Source organism: Leptonychotes weddellii, chromosome 1, assembly GCF_054177405.1.
Source record: "Leptonychotes weddellii isolate Sample4059 chromosome 1, ASM5417740v2, whole genome shotgun sequence".
Taxonomy (NCBI): domain Eukaryota; kingdom Metazoa; phylum Chordata; class Mammalia; order Carnivora; family Phocidae; genus Leptonychotes; species Leptonychotes weddellii.
The window spans coordinates 129,730,278-129,751,021 of NC_138369.1; the positions used below are offsets into that span (position 1 = coordinate 129,730,278).

At 33.6% G+C, this 20,744-nt stretch overlaps 1 protein-coding gene across 4 annotated transcripts in view; it reads left to right on the forward strand.

Moving 5' to 3' along the window:
• Positions 1 to 20,744, forward strand: part of ZNF148 (zinc finger protein 148) — a 121,288-nt gene that overhangs the window by 47,560 nt on the left and 52,984 nt on the right. For all 4 annotated transcript variants that reach the window (XM_081832492.1, XM_006738410.3, XM_081832502.1 and 1 more), the window contains one exon: positions 2,892 to 3,240. In XM_081832492.1, the coding sequence (XP_081688618.1) occupies positions 2,908 to 3,240 (333 nt within the window). In that variant the 5' untranslated portion in view covers positions 2,892 to 2,907. The remainder of the gene's footprint in view (positions 1 to 2,891; positions 3,241 to 20,744) is intronic.

Below are 20,744 nucleotides of genomic sequence, written 5' to 3' on the forward strand. Positions count from 1 at the left end.
AAAAAAATATATGTATATTAAAAAAAAAAAAAACAGTGGAGTTGGAGTTGGGGACCATTGCTTTAGGGAAATGTAGACCCTGTGTTGGGTTAACAAGTCAGCTTCAACTTTGGCTACTTTTTCTTTAAGTTTTGTCCTAGGTCAGTTTCTTTAAGTTGCCCTTTTAATGACTTTTTCTACATCTCCCATATTCTTTAAAAGCTCCCCAGTTTTTTGTGTTTTGTTTTTAATAACGATATAACAGCAGCTGTAGCAGCAATGAAAAATTGCAATAAAGGATGGCTTTGTGTAGACATAATTCCCTTTTAAATTAGGGGCTTTCCACATTCTTTAAGAAAACAGTAAATAGAAGAATATAATTGATTTGGTATGAACCTCCAAAGAAATGGCCAGAATAAGCAAATTTTAGCCCTGTAAGACTTAGGTCTCACTTACTTGTGGGATAGTTGATTTTCTAAGAAATGTGATAAATAGAATATGAGAAGAGAACAGTTATTTGGCGATTTATTTAGAATCTTTGTCCTGTAGATTTTTTAAAAAGATTTTATTTATTTGTGAGAGAGAGAGAGCAAGCATGAGCGGGGGAGGGGGGCGCAGAGGGAGAAGCAGACTCTCCACTGAGCAGAGAGCCTGATGTGGGTGGGGCTTGATCCAAGTTTGCTACTAAAGATTTTGAAAAGTAAAATCCGATTCTGGGTCCTTTGTTTTATGTGTTCTAGACTGATAATACCTGGTACCAGGGAAGATAAGATTAGCAAGTATGAATTATATTTTTTGTGTTTTTTAACTTTGCTGTTTGTGTTTTTTTTAACTGTTCATTTAAGTACAAGTTTCTCAGTAAATGATAACCTTAGTAAATGAAAGAGTATTTAAATTTCGGTAGTGTGTTTGTTTGAATGTAACTGATCATTTATTTTACCTACCTGATTGATTTGGGAAAGAGGTAACCAAACTGAAACATAGTTAATGTATTTACTACTTGTGGACCCTTCCCTTTGGGTAGGTTATGTATGTTAATTTTACACAGTCTGACAGTAGAAATCTATTTTGAAAAACTTTGTACACGTGCTTCCACCCTCTTTGAGATGAAATTTCTTTGATTTCATGATTGTTATGTTAGTTCCTAGAGTAACACAGTGGAATTTGAATTTATAACAAAGTTAGAAGGGCAGATTTAATATTGCCTGTCTTTTCTAAACAATGGAGTAAATAAGGTAATGTAATTATTTGATAGCATGTAGTTCTTATAACCTATTAAATTTAATCATGCGCTGTTATTTAAGATTATATTAGTAATGGAAGTTTCACTTTTATTTCATTTTAACGCATTTAAAAACGTGTAAAAAATAAAATTTTATTATAGTAAGTTTTCAAATTAGAGATAAATATAAATATGGAGAAATGTAATTTAACCACCCAGTGGTAATGTTAATATTGTTAGCATTTTAGAAATCTGTACATTCAGACACACGTTTCCTTTAATATATTGGGATATTCCCCCACATTTTCAGATATTTTTCAAGAATATTTTTATTACTGCATACATTCTTTTTTGAGCTTCCAACAAACTTACTGAAGTATAATAACTGACAGAAACACGCACATATTGCAGATAAACAACTTGAAAACTTTACAAAGTGAGTACACCTGCGCAGTCAGCATTCAACTCAAGAAAAAATACTGCCAGCACCCGGACACCTCCCATTTCATACCTGTTATAAGCAGCAACCCGCACAGGGTAGCCACTATTCTGATTTTATTTTTAAGAAAAACTGTGAGATATAATTTACATATGATAAAATTCACCCATTTTCAGTGTTCAATTCAGGGATTTTTAGTAAATTTACTGAGTTGTACAGCCATCAGTATAGTTTAAAACATATGTATGAATATATTTTAACCAGCTTTGTTTTATTGAATACATAGTGTATTACCATTTTTTTGTTAATGTAAACTTTAGTGATTTTTTATATATAACTTTCTATGCATTTTGTTTCATCGGGATAGGTTTCTTAAAGTATAATCACCAGTTCAAAGAATATGTGCATTTTTATGGCTTTTGATACATAGTACCAGATTACATTTGAAAATAATTGAGCTAATTTATTTTCCTATTGTTAGTAAATGAGTGTCTTTTTTTTTTTTTTAACCTACCTCAACATTGGACGTATTTTTTTTTTTAAAGAGTCATACCAGTTTGGTGGATGAAATATAGTAGCTCTGTTTTAATGCTCATTTCTTTGATTACTACTGTAAGTGACTATTCATTTTATATATATATATTTTTTTTTTTTTTTAGATTTTTTTTTTTTATTTATTTATTTGACAGAGAGAGAGAAAGCACAAGTAGGCAGAGAGGCAGGTAGAGGGAAAGGGAGAAGCAGGCTCTCCACTGAGCAGGGAGCCCAATGTGGGGCTCGATCCCAGGACTCTGGGATCACGACCCGAGCCGAAGGCAGCCGCTCAACCGACTGAGCCACCCAGGCGCCCCTCATTTTATATATTTTATATATGTAGTGATTTGCCTGATAGTGGTTTGTCAATTTATTTCTTAATGCACCTTTTTTATTTTTAAGACATTTTAATATATTAAAAGATATGAATCCTTTGTTACAAATACTTTCCCCCAGTTTGCTTTATGTCATACTCATTTTTCATAATGAAATAGATTAAGATTTTATGCCTTAATGCCAAAAATGAAAATTTGTATTTTACTCTACTAGCCTTTGGAAACTTATCTTGGTAATTTTAAAATTGGAGATGATAATGAATTACATGAATAAAATTTTTCTGTTAAAGTGTGTACCTTTCATAATTGAAATTTTAAAAAGTATCAAGTAGACATATAAAACTAATTCATTATGCTTTGTTGCCAAACTTGGTCTTTCTAGGCAGTTATACTTAAGCATGAACATTGACGACAAACTGGAAGGATTATTTCTTAAATGTGGCGGCATAGACGAAATGCAGTCTTCCAGGGCAATGGTTGTAATGGGTGGAGTGTCTGGCCAGTCTACCGTGTCTGGGGAACTGCAGGAGTCGGTACTTCAAGACCGGAGTATGCCTCACCAGGAGATCCTTGCTGCAGATGAAGTGTTACAAGAAAGTGAAATGAGACAACAGGATATGATATCACATGATGAACTCATGGTCCATGAGGAGACAGTAAAAAATGATGAAGAGCAGATGGAAACACATGAAAGACTTCCTCAAGGACTACAGTATGCACTTAATGTCCCTGTAAGTAATTCCTTTATAAGATTAATATAACTTATAGTTAGAAACATAATTTTGTGTTAAGTAATACTTCAAGTCATTGAGGAAATTTCAGAAATTGTTTAAAGGCTTAAATAGTTCAAATGGGTGTTCTTGAATTGATATGCTGAATGTTGACAGAAATCACATTTGAAAAAGCAAAATTAAGTTTTTGTATTATATACATTTTAGAAACTTATCTTTTCCAGGATAAAATTTATTTCTCTGTCAGGATTACTGTGTATTAAATTTTAAGTGCTTCAGTTTTAAAGATTTTGTTTTAACTTCTGGGTTTCCTTGAGGAGTAGAAAGATTGAATCTTGAGCATAACTAGAAAAAGATCAGACACTTTTGAGGGATTTTTCCTTCAAATTCTGTAACTTGGCAATTCCTGGTGCCTGTATGTTTTTCACTATCTTTTTAAAAGGTATATCAGCTCTTTAGTTTTTCCTGTTTATCTTAGATTTCGTGGTTTAATCACCTAAAGTATTATTTTGTAGGCACCCATAACTTTTTTGCCTTCTTGTGTTTTTATTTTTACCTGATGACCAGCAAAATCATAACCATAGTGTAATCTTCTTCTATTCTTTCTGTGATATTAAACCTGGATTTCTTTCAGTATATCTAATATACTGTGCTTTTTCTTTGCTTCAGAACCTTCATATATCCTGGTTATAATATTCCCCTCAGCCATACCCCCTCCCTGTTTTTTATCTAGTTAGTGGTTCATCATTATCATCAGCCTTCCCCTTCTATTTAGTCCAGGTTGAGTTCCTACAATAGGGACTTGTGGTTACTTGTTCAGTGTCTGTCTCTCTCATAGATTATAGGCTCTATGAGAGCATGAATTTTGTCTTATGTTCCATTGTATCCCCGGTATTGGCACACTGTGTGAATGAATGAATAATACTTATAGTTGTGTTCTAATACATGTGCTCACCAACTTTTATCTAGCCCATTGCAATAGCCTTGTCTTTTTTTAGCCTGTTCATGTGATGGATTATATGAATTGATTTTTGAATGGTGAACCACCCTTATATACCTACAATACATCCCACTTGGTTGTGGTGTATAATTCTTACTATGTATCGTTGGATTCAATTTGCTAATAAGTTGTTGAGGACTTTTGTATCTCTGTTCATGATATATATTGGTCTAGTTTTCTTGTAATACCTTCACATCTGATTTTGATATTAGAGTAATCCTGGTCTCATAGAATGATCTAGGAGTATTCCTCTGCTTCTGACTTCTGGAAGAGACTGTAGAGAATTGGTATAATTTCTTCCATAAATGTATGATAGAATTCATCAGTGAGTACTTATGGTCTGCTACTTTATTTTTTGGAAGGTTATTAATTACTGACTCAATTTCCTTAATAGATGTAGGCCTGTTCAGATTGTTTATTTCTTTTGCGTGAGTTTTTACAGATTGTGTCTTTTAAGGAATTGGTCCCATTTCATCTAGATTATCAAATTTGTGAGCCTAGAGTTGTTCATAATATTCCTTTGTTATCCTTTTAATGTCCATTGTTGTTCAGCAGGTCTCTAGAACTGTTTCATCTTTCAAAACTGAATCTCTATGCCTATTGGACAACAATTCTGTTTTTCTCCAGACCCCAGTAGAGGCTTACTGATTTTACTGCTATTTTAAAAGAGTCAACTTTTGATTTTCTCTGTTGATTTCTGGTTTTCAATTTCACTGATTTCTGGTCTAATTTTTATGATTTCTTCTGTTATTTTGGATTAATTTTCTCTTGTTTTCTAGTTTTCTAAGGGGGAAGATTAGATGATTGATTTTAGATCTTTTCTAATATATGCATTTGATGCTATAAGTTTCCCTCTAAGCACTGCTTTTACTGGATCCCACAGATTTTGATAAATTATATTTTTATTTTCATTCAATTCAGTATATCTTTTAATTTCTCCTCAGATTTCTTCTTTGATCCACATGTTATTTAGAAGTGTGTTGTTTAATCTCCAAGTGTTTGGGGATCCTGCAGCTATTTTCCTGTTATTAATTTCCAGATTAATTCTGTTGTGGTCTGAGAGCATATATCATATAATTTCTGTTCTTTCAAATTTGTTAAGGTGTGTTTTATGGCTCTGAAAGTGGTCTGTGAGTGCTCCATGTGAGCTTGAGAAGATTGCGTGTTTTCCTCTTGATGAAGTGGTTTATAGATTGCATTAGCCTTTTTAATAGGACTGACTGTCCTGTAAATATAGATTGACTTGTCCAATCTATATTTCATATAGTTTCTATAGTGATCTTTCTGAATGAGTTTTATATTTCTCACTCCCCTACGAAAACTTCTTCAGAGGTTCCTGTTGCTAAACAGCTAAAACACAGCCTAATGCAGAGGCAGAAAGAGCCTACATAATCAAAATCAGATCTCTTCTAACAACCCCTTAGACAGTAGTTCAACAGCTTCCCTCCCCCGTTTATACATGAAGTGTATCATATTACTTTATTTGCCCAGCTCCACTATGATTTTTTCTATTACTTCTGTATATGTTCTGTACACTTGTAATATTCTTTGATTGGCAATCTACTTGTTTTTACTTCTCAGCTGAAAAGATTTCTCTTGTTTGATTTTCATTGTGATAACTAACATTTTGCATTTTTTTGCTTACAAGACTATCAGGTCCCTTTTCCGGATCCTGCCTTCAACCTTTGTGTTCTCAATACCTGGGCTGTAGTAGGCAGTCCAATATTTTTTGAGTGAAAAAAACGTTTGTGTGTGTGTGTGTGTATATATATATATATTTTTTTTTTTTGAGGAAAATGTATGTGTATGTGTAAAGTGAATGCTCTCAGATGCTAAATTTAAAGTTCAGAGTTTAGACAACTGCATAGACTTGTATAACCCACAACCCATCAAGATACAGAATATTTCTGTCATCCTAGAAGGTTTCTATGTGTTTCTTCCTGATCAGTCCCTTTGAGAACTTTATGTAAATAGAATCATATGTAACTCTTGTGTGGGGCTTCTTTTGCTTAGCACAATGTTTTTGGTTTATCCATATTGGTTGAATGTATACATAAGTAGTTCATTCCTTTTTGTTGTTGGTTAATATTCTATTGTGTTATTGTCCTAAAATCTGTTTATTCATTTCCCCTTTTACGGTCATGTTATCTCTAGTTTTCAACCTTTATGGATAAACCTGCTATGAGCTATGAACATTCTTTTTTTTTTTTTTTTAAAGATTTTATTTATTTATTTGAGAGAGAGAGAATGAGAGAGAGCACATGAGGGGGGGAGGGTCAGACGGAGAAGCAGACTCCCTGCCGAGCAGGGAGCCCGATGCGGGACTCGATCCCGGGACTCCAGGATCATGACCTGAGCCGAAGGCAGTCGCTTAACCAACTGAACCACCCAGGCGCCCAATTCTTGTACAAGTCTTTTTTCATTTCTTTTGGGTACTTCTTTATACAAGTTAAGCCATTTCTCTTGGGTTCTCATTTTATTTGATTGAGCTAGTGTCTATCTTTGCATCAGTATTACACTGTCTTGATTGCTGAATCTTGTATAGTAAATCTTGAAGTCAGGTAATATGGTCTTCCGATTTTGTTATTTTTCTTGCGAGACTGTTGTGACCATTTGAGGTTGTTTGTATTTTCATATAAAATACAGAATCAGCCTTTCAGTTTTTATAAAGAGAACCAGCTGGGATTTTATTGGAATTATATTAGTTCTACATATTGACTTGATAAAAATCAACATCTAAACAATAGTGGCTTCTAATCCATGAACATGATATATTGCTATATTTGTGTAGGTTTTCTATAATTTATCTTAGCCTTGTTCTTTTCAGTGTAGAGTTATTGGAAATATTTTAAGTTTATCCCTAAGTATTTCGTGTTTTGGATGTAATTGTAAATGGTATTTTGAAAAATTTCAATGTTTAATTGTTCATGACTAGTATATAGAAATGTAGTTGATTCTTTTTATATTGACCATGTGTCCTCTGACTGTTATGTGTACATATAAGTTCTAGTAGTTATTTTGTCGATTCCTTAAGTTTATTCACAGTCATATTGTCTGATCATATTGTTCATGCATTTTACATTTTCCTTTCCAGTATATATCTCTCCCTGCCCCCATGCCCCCACCCCCCACGGTATATATCTCTTCTTTTTCTTGTCTTATTGTATTGACTGGGGCCTTCAGTACAATGATGAATAGAGGTGGTAAGAGTAGACATCTTTGCTGTGTTCCTGATCTTTAGGGGACTCATTTAGTCCCATACACCATACATTACATCATTTAGTTTTTCACCATTAAGAATTATTTTAGCTGTAGATTTTTTATAGATGATCTTCATTACGTTGAAGAAATTTTCATTCTAATTTGCTGAGACTTTTTTGAATAAATGAATTTGTACCTTCAAATGCTTTTTCTATGTCTATTAAGTGATAATGATTTTTTTCTCCTTATTATCTTAGTATGGTGAATGCTGTTGATTGATTTTCAAGTATTAAACCATCCTCGTATTCCTGGGATAAACTGCACTTGGTCATGATGTGTCATCCTTTTTATACATTGCTAGATTCAGTTTATTAACTTTTTAAAATAATTTTTAAGTGTACATTTATGAGGGATATTAGTTTTCTTGCAATATCTTTGTTTTAGATGTACTAGCCTCCTAAATGAGTTAGGAAATATTTCCTACTGCATTTTCTGAAAGAGTTTGTTTAAGATTTGTACATCTCTACGTATTTTTTAGGCTTTACTACTAAAGCTAACCTGGGACTGTGTTTTCTTTGTGAGAAGTTTTAAATTCCAAGTTCAATTTTTATTTATTTTTATATATATATTTTAAAGGTTTTATTTATTTATTTGACAGCGAGAGAGGGAACACAAGCAGGGGGAGTGGGAGAGGGAGAAGCAGGCCTCCTGCCGAGCAGGGAGCCCGATGCGGGGCTCGATCCCAGAACCCCGGGATCATGGCCTGAGCCGAAGACAGTCGCTTAACTGACTGGGCCACCCAGGCGCCCCCCAAGTTCAATGTTTAAAACATATTTCAGGTTTCTCAGATTTTTAAATTTTTTTCTTGAATCCATTTTGATAAGTTGTATTTTTCAAGGAATTCATCCATTTCTTCTTGTTTAATTGAACCGAATTTTTCATAATTTTTAAATTTCTTTTTTTGTCTAAGGATCTATAATGATTTTTCTTTCTCATTCCTGATAGTGGTAGTTTGTCCTTCCCTTGACTAGTCTGGATAGTGGTTTATCAATTTTATTGGTCTCTTCAAAGAATCAGGTTTTGGTTTTATTGATTGTTACTATTGTGCATTTCAACTTTAACTCATCCTTTATTATTTCCTTCCTTCTACTTACTTTGTTTTTAATTTGCTCTTTTCCTAGCTTTTAAAAATTTTTTATTTTATTTTGTTATGTTAATCACCATACATTACATCATTAGTTTTTGATGTAGTGTTCCATGAGTCCTAGCTTTTAAAGTGGGAGGCCAGATGACTGTTACAGGCCATTCTTCATTTTTGATATACACATTTGGAGCTGTAAGCTTCTCTTAACTTCCTTTGTGATTTCATTTTGACCCATGAATTAATTAGAAGTTTTTTGCTTAACTTCTAATGTTTTGAAGTTTTCCAGGTATCTTTTTGTCATTGATACTTAATTATTGTGGTCAGAGAATGTGCAGTGTATGATTTCAGTCTTTTTAAATTCATTGAGACTTGTTTTAGGGCCCAGTATATGATTAGTTGGTCCATGTTTTATACTCTCTTGAAAAGAATGTGTATTTTGGAAGTTATTGGGTGGGTTATTTTATAAATGTCAATTAGGTCAAGTTGGCCTAGTTATGGTCTTTGACACTTTTTTTTTAAGTTTTTATTTTAATTCCAGTTAGTTAACTAACATAGTTAATACTAGTTTTGGTTATACAGTATACAGCACCATACATCACCTGGTGCTCATCAAAGTGCATTCCTCAATCCCTGTTGTTTATTTAACCAGTTCTTCCACCCCCTGCCCTCTGGTAGCCATCTATAATTAAGCGTCTGTTTCTTGATTTGTCTTTCTCTCTCTTTTTTCCCCCCTTTGCTTATTTGTTTTGTTTCTTTAATTCCACATATCAGTGAAATCATGTGAAATCATTTGTCTTTCTCTGAGTTATTTTGCTTAGCATTATACTCTTCAGAATCATCCATGTTGTTGCAAATAGCAAGATTTCGTTCTTTTTTTGGCTGAATCATATTCCATCATGTATGTATACTACATCTTCTTTATCCATTCATCAGTTGATGGACACTAGGGCTGCTTCCATATATCGGCTATTGTAAATAATGCTGCAACAAACATGGGGGGGCATGTATCCCTTAGAATTAGTGCTTTTATATTCTTCAGGTAGATACCCAGTAGTGTGATTGCTGGATCATAGGGTAGTTCTATTTTTAGCTTTTTGAGGAACCTCCATACTGTTTTCCACAGTAGCTGTATCAGTTTGCATTCCCACCACTAGTTCATGAGTGTTCCTTTTTCTCCACATCCTCACCAACACTTGTTTCTTGTATTGTTGGTTTTAGCCATTCTGATAGGTGTGAGGTAATAACTCATTGTAGTTTTGATTTGCATTTCCCTCGTGGTGAGTGATGCTGAATATCTTTTCATGTGTCTTGGCCATCTGTATGTCTTTGGAGAAATGTCTTCTGCCTATTTTTTTATTGGATTATTTATTTTTTGAGTATTGAGTCTTCTAAGTTCTTATATATTTTGGATTGGTCTTTGACACTGATCCTTTACTGATCTAGTCTTCCAACAGTTAAAGTTTATTTGTAAAAAAGACCCAGTTGAAAACTACATATTGCATTAATTGACACGTCTCTTTAGTTTTCTTTAGTCTGCATTAGTTCCTCACTTTTAAAATTTTATGATTATACTTGAAGATTATAACTTTATTTTGTAGAATGTTTCTCAGTTTGGGTTTATCTGATTTTTCCTCTTAATGATAGTTAAATTACTATCTTTGGGAGGGATATCGCAAAAAGTGATGCTGTGTCTTCTCTGCATTGCATTCTAATAGGTGGCACATGATTTTTATCTGCCCCATTCTGATGGTTCACTTTGATAAGTTGATTAAGGTGATGTCTGGCAGGTTTTGTCACTGTAAAGTTAATCTCATTCCTCATCACACTTTTTAATTAATTTGTTTATTTATATCAGTATGGGCTTAGGAATTTTATTAACTGGGTTAAAATCTATTACTGTGATTGTTCTAATGGTTGACTTAAGATTTGGCCAATTGGATCCTCTGCAAGCTGACTTCTATGTTCTTTTGACATGTCCCATCAATCTTTTTAGCACATCCTTGCTTTCTGTCACAAGATTTTTAGGTCTGTCTGGTGTGTTTCTTGCCTCACCCCTGGAATCAGCCATTTCTCTAAGGAGGCCTAGTTCATTTTTGTGCAGAATGGCATTTAGAAGGCAAGACTGGGTGCCTAATGTGCTGCTCATTGCTGTTGAGGTATAGCTACTTCCAGGCCTGTCAGTGGACAAAGCCAGAGAATATATGTATGTATATAATTAAATACATTTATATGTATATATGTGCACCCACTTCTATCTATAATTATCTCCATATCTTATCAGTATTATAAAACTATGAGTCACACTGATCCCTCCAATTACAGTCCATTACCACAGAGTACATTTTCGTTTTCTCCCTTCTGTATTTTATAACTCCCTTCTTATACAGTGAGAAATCTGGCTTTCTTTATCATTAGTATATTTCCTTACTCGATCAGACCTCCCTCCCACTCGTGCCATGTGTAAACCATTTGTCACCCCATCTTCCTGTGCAGATGCCCTCTTCCTCTACCGAGGCTCCTATACTGCATGGCAGTCCATACTTCCTCCCTGCATGTGCTTTCACAACTTGCACTGGACCTCATCACCATATGGAGCCCTCCTTATACACTGTGCTGGTCCACGCTCACACTTGGTATCCTTCTTACCCCACTTAGCCTCTGACACCTTGCTCCAGGCTGCCCTTCCCCTATAACATAGATCCTTACGCTCCCTGGGTTCTGACACCTCACCCTTAGCTGTCTTCTGTGAAGAACCTCCTCACCCTGCTTACACCCTGACATCTTGCTTTGTGCAGCAGATGCCTGTTTATCTTGTCTGGGATCTCATACCCTGTTATGCTTCGGCTTATGCCTTTAGGAATGAATGGTTCATGGAGAGCGGGTAAATAGGGAGGGGCAGGAAGAGGAAGGGACAAAACTTATTATCCTTTTACTTTTGGTTAAACTTAATTTTGAAATTACATAGATACATAGGAAGTTACAAAATTAGTAGAGAGGTCCCGTGTACCCTTCACCCAGTTTCCTCTAGTGATTAAATTCTACATAATTATAGTACAATGTCAAAATCAGGAAATTGACATTGCTATAATATGTCCAGTGCTGTATACTTTATCACACATGTAGATATGTGTAACCACCATCACAATCAGGAGACAGAATGAATCCATCATGACAAAGATCTCTGTGGTGTGACCCCTTTGTAGTCACACCTCTTCTCCTACCTTTTCTAACCCCTGGCTATCCTACCCCTAGTTTATTTTCCACCTCTGTGTCTTTGTCATTTTGAGAATGTTTTATTAGTGGGCTCATACAGTATGTGATCTTTAGAGGTTGACTTTTTTCATTTAACATAATGCCTTTGAGAGCCATCTGAGTTATTGTGTGTATTAGTAATTTGTTCCTTTTTATTATAGAATACTATTCTATGGTGTTGATGTACCACAGTTTAACCATTCACTTACTAAAGGACATTTTAGTTGTTTCTACGTTTTAGATATTACAAATCTGCTATGAACATTCTTGCATAGGTTTTTGTGTGAGCATAGGTGTGTGATAAATACCTTGTCGTACTCCCACCACCAGATACACACTTCTAACATTTTGGTATATATACTAATGTCCTTTTTTGATATGTATACCAGACATAGGATCATGTTGCTTTTTATTGACTGTTTTCATTTACCAGCATATTTTGAACTTTTCTTAACTTCTTATTCTTCTAATACTTATTAAATGTTTGTTTCATATTCCATATTTATGGATAATTTTAAATCAAGTCCTGCTACTCCTACTAGGTAATGATAAATTTGTCTCATACTATATACCAGAGGGCAGAATTTAGGATTTGTGTAACATTGCTCTGTAGTAGAACACAACAGACACAAATTATATCATTTTTTTCTTACTTAGGCATTCCCACTAATATGGCACAGTGGTGAGGGGTAAGTCTTGGGATCATGAATATGTATTTTTGAATTAAAGAGAGGACATTGATCTAGAACAGTATGATCCAGGTCCCCAGAAGTAAGAAGACTTAAGTTACCAGGCCTTTCATCCTTTTTAGATTATGTGCTAAAGACTTTTAAAAATAGATATTGAGCATATTAATGATTTTCTTCTTTTATTTGCTCATTCATTTGGAAGCCACAAAGAACTTTTTCATATTAACTTCTTTTGTTAACTAAAAACTAGAGTTGAGTTTTAAGTTCTCTTAGATTGTTAACTAACAGTTTAGGTTCTATAGCCTCTGTAAACTCTCTAGTGTTTCGTGACAATTGAAGTAAAAGTTCCTCATTTGTGATAACTGCTGATTTTCAGAGTTTATCTTAACCTTATTCTAAATCAGTCACCCAAACTCAATGGCCCTACATTTTTGGCAGCAATCTCCAGGCCACCTTTTGAATGTCTACAGTTTACTCATTAGAACTTTGTTTTCTAATGTGTTAGAAACTTAAATTAAAATGAAATAAAACTAATTTTTCAGTTCTTAAGTCTCATTAGCCACATTTTAGGTGCTCAATAGCCACACGTAGTTAGTGGCTTCTGTTTTGGACAGCAAAGATAAACAACATTTCTAACATTGCAGAAAGTTTTATTGGAAACACTGTGCTACAAAGCTTCGTAACTCAGAAACAATTTATTTTAGAAATGTGAAAAAAGTATTTGGTTTATTCTTTTAATTCTTATATTTGTTTAGTAGGAATTGAGAAATCATAACTCTCTATGGGCTTTATTTTTCCAGTTTGATGGCAAGCATGTTGAAGAGTAAAGACATGTTTGTGTTGACAAATTGGAGCAAAATGTAATTCATAATGATATATATGCTACATTTGTTTTTTAGAAAACTGTTGGATTGTATCACTTGAGCAAAAGGATTTTATAAATTAGGAACTATAAAAAATCATGTTCTAGTCATATAATGATATAATAAAATGTGAAGTATTTCAGATATTCATAACTCCTGAAAAAATATACTTTAGCATTTTATTTTAGTCATGAATTTCTGTGCTATAAAACAGCATGAACAAAATTGTAGGAATACTTTCATGTATTTCTTATTTATGATAATTTTGTTCATGGCCTAGGAAACTCAAAATGTATTTGGCCATAGGCATAAGACCTTTATTTGGTTTTTTAGTTTTTAAATTTTCTTAAATCCTGTTACTAATTTAAGGAGGGCTGTATAGATATTTTCCCATATGCCTCTTGCTCTAGTCAGTAAAAACCTAACATGCTGATGCTAGCAATTTGAGTATATATCTTGTAATGGGTAACTTTTCCCTTTTATTAAAAAAAGAGAAAAGAAAAAAATCAACCCTAACCCATTTCAGTGGTTTTAAGATATTTTTTATTTTTGCCACATATTTTGTACTTTGTTTTAATTCCAGAATTGGATTGCATTTATTGGTGACAAATGATATTTCACAAGCATCCTGGAAGGTGACAAATCTGTTTGCCATTGTATTTATTTGCTTAAATAGTCATTGGTAGGATATGTTTCTTTTTTTGACTAACTCTCAGCTTGTTATCCCCATTACATTGTATACTTTAAAAAAAAAAAAAACAGCTATTTATAACTTGTAGCCAATTCTTACTACCATTACATTTCTTTTAGAGTTCATCTGAGGGATTGAGAAGTAGTTTTGTTATGTTCATTGGCTGTTGGGGTCCTTGTCTTTTGAGGTGATTGCATTGGCTGTTATTAGGGCTCTATGTTTTAAAAAGGGTTTTTATTCTTCCCATTCAAATACTTTTTACTTCAGCATACTCTTTGGATATCTTTTTCAGAAATAGATCCATTAATTAAGCTTATTTTAAGGAGAAGAGATGGTAATTTGTATCAACTCAATTTTTTTTTTTTCTTAAACAAGATTTTATTCACATGCTATATAGACCTTAGAAAGTGCCATATTTGATAGGAATCAATATATGAGCAGAAAACCTGGCATAAGTAATCGTGCTTCATAGTTTCTCCTGGTGTGAGTCATACTACTGCTTATTTATTATTTCAACTTACTTGATAAGCAGATGAGTCAAGGTATCTCTTTTAAGAGATTGTTTTTAGGGCACCTGGGTGGCTCAGTCCGTTAAACGTCTGCTCAGGTCATGATCCTAGGGTCCTGCGGTTGAATCCCACATCAGGCTCCCTGCAGGCTCATCTGGGAGTCCTCCTCTCCCTCTCCCTTCACTGCCCCCCCCTCCCCGCCCCGTGCTCACTCTTTCTCTCAAATTAAATCTTAAAAAAAAAAAGATTGGGGCGCCTGGGTGGCTCAATTGGTTAAGCGACTGCCTTCGGCTCAGGTCATGATCCTGGAGTCCCGGGATCGAGTCCCACATCGGGCTCCCTGCTCGGCGGGGAGCCTGCTTCTCCCTCTGACCCTCCCCCCTCTCATGTGCTCTCTCTCTCTCATTCTCTCTGTCTCAAATAAATAAAATCTTAAAAAAAAAAAAAATAAAATAAAATAAATAAATAAATAAAAGATTGTTTTAGGGAGCTAACCCACAATGATCTATAGTTTTAGTATCCTTCCATGCTCTTAGAGTTGTTTGATTTAATTTATTTTCCCTTTATGTGGACATAAATTATTAATAGAAGATTTCTTTCTAGATGACTGTATTAACATAGCCAGTCTCCTAACACGTTCAGTTTAGTTTTGTGTGATCTTTGATGATCGACTGATCTGGAATTGTGAGGCAGTAGTACTGAATGAGCATTATACTCTCTTACTTAGGACAGTAGTACACAAACTGAAAATCATTATGGACAAGGCTATAGAGTCAGCCTAGCTAGATCAGTCTCAGAGATAACTACTTTGGTTTTTTCATAATGATATGATGTAGGTTACTATAAACAATTACATAGTCATTGTAAAGATTCAAATAGTTTAGAACAAAGTAAAAGGTAAAAATTGTTTCCACCACTTACCTACTTTAATTCCCAAAAGATACCTACTAATATTGATAGCCTTCTGGAAATTTTTAATTTATTAACAAATATGCAGAGTGTGTATGTGTATTTATTTCTATGTAATATGGTTTTAAAATCTATTATCTTATGAAAACATATATTTTGTTTTCCATAGATTAGATGGTGCTATTTATATGCTTTTGAAATTAGCTATTTTCATTTAAAACACATCCTATAGAAATTTTGTAATTGCATATAAAACTTATTTTAATAACTGATTAAATGGTATGCCTTTAAGGCAATATTGATGGATATTTATATTACTATTAGATTTGTTTGAATGAAGTAATAATGGTGAAAGGGTCATGCTTATATATATAGACATAGATGCCTATATATATGTATATATATATACACACACATATGTATATACATATATATATGAGATCATGTTCCTTGTATTTATATCTATATATACCCACACATTTGTAACACTCTTTCTCTAGGTGTATGTCTTTTATTGAAATATAACATTTATACAGAAAAGTGCAGAAATTTTATGTGAGGAGTTTTCTCAGAAGTGAACGTAATTGAGTAACCACTGCCCAGATCAAGGTATAGAACATTACTAGCATCTCAGAGGCCCTCCCCATCTTTTATCTATCTTAGTCACAACCCTTTTCTAATTCCTGAAGATAACAACACTTTTAGCATGGCCTAGTGGTTTTACCTGATTTTGTACTGATTATAAATAGAATCATGCACTCTGTAGTGTCTGATTTCTTTGGTTCAGATTGTGAGATATATTCACATTGTTGCATGTAATAGTTTATTCTTATTTCTATATAAGCATCAGTTGTGTAAATATATCAAAATGTATCCATTGTAGTATAATAGACATTTAGATTGTTTCAAGATGTGGGCTATTATGAAAAGTACTGATGTGAATATTCTTGGATGTGTCTTTTGGTGCATGTACATACTCATTTTTGTTGGTTATGTACTTAGGATTGAATTTGCTAGATATACATATGGTCAGCTTTAGTAGGTACTGGCAAAAGCTTTTCTTAGTGGTTTTGCTAGTTTAGTCCATATCCTTGATATTTTGTATTGTCAGTCCTTTTAATTTTAGCCATTTTTGTTCCGTAGTAGTCTTGCACTGTGATTTTAGGTTTTTGTTTCACTGAAAACTAACAAAATTCAGTACTGTTTCACACTTACTGGCAATTTGGATATTATTTTTTTGTAAGGCACATGTTTATCTTTTGTCCATTTTTCTATTAGGTTTCTTTCTCTTACAGATTTGTAGTAGTTCTTTATCTGTTGAGGATATATATAGAGATAGATGTACATATATCTCTATATATCTATATATATCTATTTTTGTGTATGTATCATCTTTTCTTATCTATCTATATATCTATCTTTGTATATATATCTCATCTTTTCCACTCTGATTTGCCTTTTTACTCTTTTGATAAATAGAAGTTAATGTTAATAACACTCAATTTATAAGTCTTTTCCTTTTGGTTAGTGTTTTGTGTATCCTATTTAAGAATTCTTTGCCTACCCCAAAGTCACAAAGATACTTTGTTAACTTCTAGAAGCTTTATGGTTTTTCTCTCCCATTTAGATTAATAATCCATTTGGAATTGATTTTTGCTGATGATGTGAGATAGGGATCAAGGTTTATTTGATGGCTTTTTTCCCCACTCACCCATAGAAATTTTTTCAGTTTCACTTTGCTGGCTTAATGTTTTAGTTCTTAGAACAACTTAGTATGTTCAGATAATGATAAACAGGTTTTTCTTTGATTAATACTAGGGATTTATACTAACACTGGACTTAAGTATCTTTTTAAGATTATAAAGTAACACATACTTGTTGAGGAAATGTAAAAATTCTAAAACTGTAAAAAAGATAGCAAAAAATTGTTGTAATGTCACTATAGGATAATCACAACTAACATTTGGTTGTTAGCATTTTAGTGTTTCCTTTTTGTTTGTTTTTCTGTGTATGTATTTGTGTTTGTATAAAATTTGCTGCATATGTATTTGTGTGTTTGTATAAAATTGTAAAATATACCTATCTACATAATTATATATTTACCACTCAAACCATGAACATTTCATTATGTCATTAATATTATCCAAAACTAAGATTTTTTTTATAACTGTATAATGTCAAATAGCTGTGTTGTAATTTATCTCAGTCTTTATTACTGGATGCTTAGACTGTTTGCACTTTTGTTTTTACTACCATAAAGAATGTTATGTTATATGTAGACATTGTTGCCATGTGAGATTATTTCTTCCGTATAGATTTCTTAAGACTCTTGATATATCCTGATCAGTTTGTAGTCCGTAAATGTTTACCAGTTATTCTTCCTGTAGTAGTGTAGGAGATTTCCTACTTAATATCTTCATAAATGATCTAGAGTAGGAACTGGGAAATATAATTTCTAAATTTGTATATGATGTTGAAGGAAATAAAAACAAGTGGACTTGGTCTTGGGTTGGCAGTGGAGAAGAAAATTAAAAGATGTTTTTAAACAGGAGACTGAGGTAATATAGCATATTGAAAGGCAGGGAATTTGGAAGGAGGTTCTGAGGTGAAACACTGATTTAGATAATATGATGTCTAAGTGGAGATGTCCTGTAGAAATTGGTAACCCATCTGTAATTGTATGATAATTAATAACCATAAATATTTGTTTAGAACTTGAAAGTTTTCAAGGTGCTCTTGATGTAATCTCATTTGATTTTCTGTTGTGTATTAGCTGGATATTATTACTACCATGAGTAAGAGATGAAGAAATGATTATGATCATTAGTAGCATCAAGAATCTGTCTGCTATCAACTGCTTTGTATTGTAGTTGATGCTTTACATATATAATCTCTTTTAACTCTGCAGAAATTCTGTGAGGATTATTTCCTCCATTGTATTGGTGAAGAAAGTTCCAAATGACTAAATTTTAGTTCAGCCTCAAACTGCTATTAATATTTTTTGGAATTAGGTTGTATTTCCTTTAACTCCCCACCTTTGCTTTTCATGTTTTTCCATACTTTTCCAGCTGGAAGTCAAATTCAGCCAGATAGTAATTGGAAGAGGTAGGATTGAAACTCAAGTCCTCTGCTTCACCTAAATATTGACAATATTTTATCCACTTTGTTATTATTTATTTATTTAAGATTTTATTTATTTATTTATTTATTTATTATTTATCAGAGAGAGAGAGAGCGCGCATAAGCAGGGGGAGCGGCAGGCAGAGGGAGAAGCAGGCTTCCCGCTAAGCAAGGAGCCTGATGTGGGACTCGATCCCAGGACCCTGGGATCATGACCTGAGCCCAGGGCAGATGCTTAAACGACTGAGCCACCCAGGTGTCCCTCACTTTGTTATTTTTTAAATTATTTTCTCTCCCTTTCCTATTAGCCATTCTAGAACCATTAGAAATTTTTTCCACATTCTGGCAGCAAGCAAACTGTAGTTCATATTTGGAAAAATAAAATGTTCGTGTAAAAAATTATTTTAAAATAAGTTTTAATAATTCAGATTTATTAAGAAGCTGTTATAGTAATGGAAATAACACTGGACTAAAAGATACAAGATCTTGATTTAAGTCCTAGTGTTGAAATATAGTAGCATGGGTAAGACACTTCCCTGAAGTTTTAGTTTCCTTATTGATAACATGAAGGTAGTAGTAATTCACAGATCACAGCAGTTAAGATTTCAGTTGCTAGATTTGGAAGACTTGGGTTTAAATTTTGATTTCCCGTCTTAATTAATGGGATTTTAGACAAGTGACTTAACCTTTCTGGGTCTTAGTTTTCTTATTTTTAAAAGGGGATAAAAATAGTGTTGCTGTGAAACTGAGATGAACTGCAATAGACTGTATGAGTTAGGGAGCATGTGCTGCCTGCCTCCCCCTTCCCCCATCCCGTAGCCTTAGCACCTAGGAACCTAGAACAGTGGACGGTGCCCAGCACCCAATAAATGGTAGATGAATCTTTGTTTATCATGCTGAGGAGGAGAAACCACAAATTTATAGAAGACCATATAAATGGTAACTCTTTTAAAGCAGCATTATTGAGGTATAATTGATATACAGAAGATCTGCACATATTGAATGTATACAATATGGTAAGTTTGGGATGCTAAGTATTTTTGTAGTTAGAAAAATCAAAATTTTCTTAACTTTTATTTTGTAATAATTTTAGATTTATAAAAAGGTTGTAGAAATAGTTTATAGAGTGCATATAAACCCATCACACAGCTTCCTCTCATATCAAAGTTTATTCAACCATAATACAGTTATCAAAACCAGGAACTTAATGTTGGTAAAACTGCAGACGTTATTAGAATTTCATTTGTTTATCCCCTAATGCCCTTTTTCTGTTCGAGGGTTCAGTGTAAGATCCTACACTGCATTTAGTTTTTGCATCTTCTTAAGTCTCCTCCATTCTGAGGCAGTTCAATCTTTCCTTGTCTTCTATGACCTTGACATTTGATACTTGAAAAGTATTGGTCAGTTATTTTGTAGAATTCTCTCAGAGTCTGATGTTTTCTCATGATTAGGTTGAAGCTCTGCATTTTTGACAACCCCAAAGAAGTGATGTTGGTACAAAATGTTGATATGTCTTATTACTGGTGATATTAACCTTGATTCTTTGTTTAGGTAGTATCTGCCAGTTTTCCCCACTATAAAGTCACTGTTTTTCCCTTTGTAGTTAACAGATATCTTTGAGTCTGTTTAAATATTTGATTTCTCCTCAAATTCCTACCTGCTGATTTTAGCATCCATTAGTGGACCCTGCCGATTGTAGTTATTAATGTGGTGTTTGCCTAATTGTGATTTTGTATTTTCCTCCTTCTTGTTGTATTTATGTTAATTGTAGTTATCTCTTCTCCCCTATTAATTTTTTCAGTTACTTCATATTTTTCTCAGCATGGATATTCATTTTATTCTATGAGTTCCAATCCTGTACTGTCATTACTTACTTTGTTGCTAAAGTTGTTCCAGCTGTGCTGGTTTAGAGTTCCTCCAGACTTGTGTCCTTTGGACACGTGCTCATCCTTTTTCTGGCTCTTTAGTTTCTGGTACCACAGGATATTGCAGGGTCATCTTATATTTTCCCCTGGCCCAGCTCTGGAATCAGTCACTTCTCCAAGGAGCCCCAGTTCCTCTTATTTTGGTAATGATATTTAAGAACCTAAGTTCTGGGTGCTAGGTGTGTTAGATATCATTCCTCC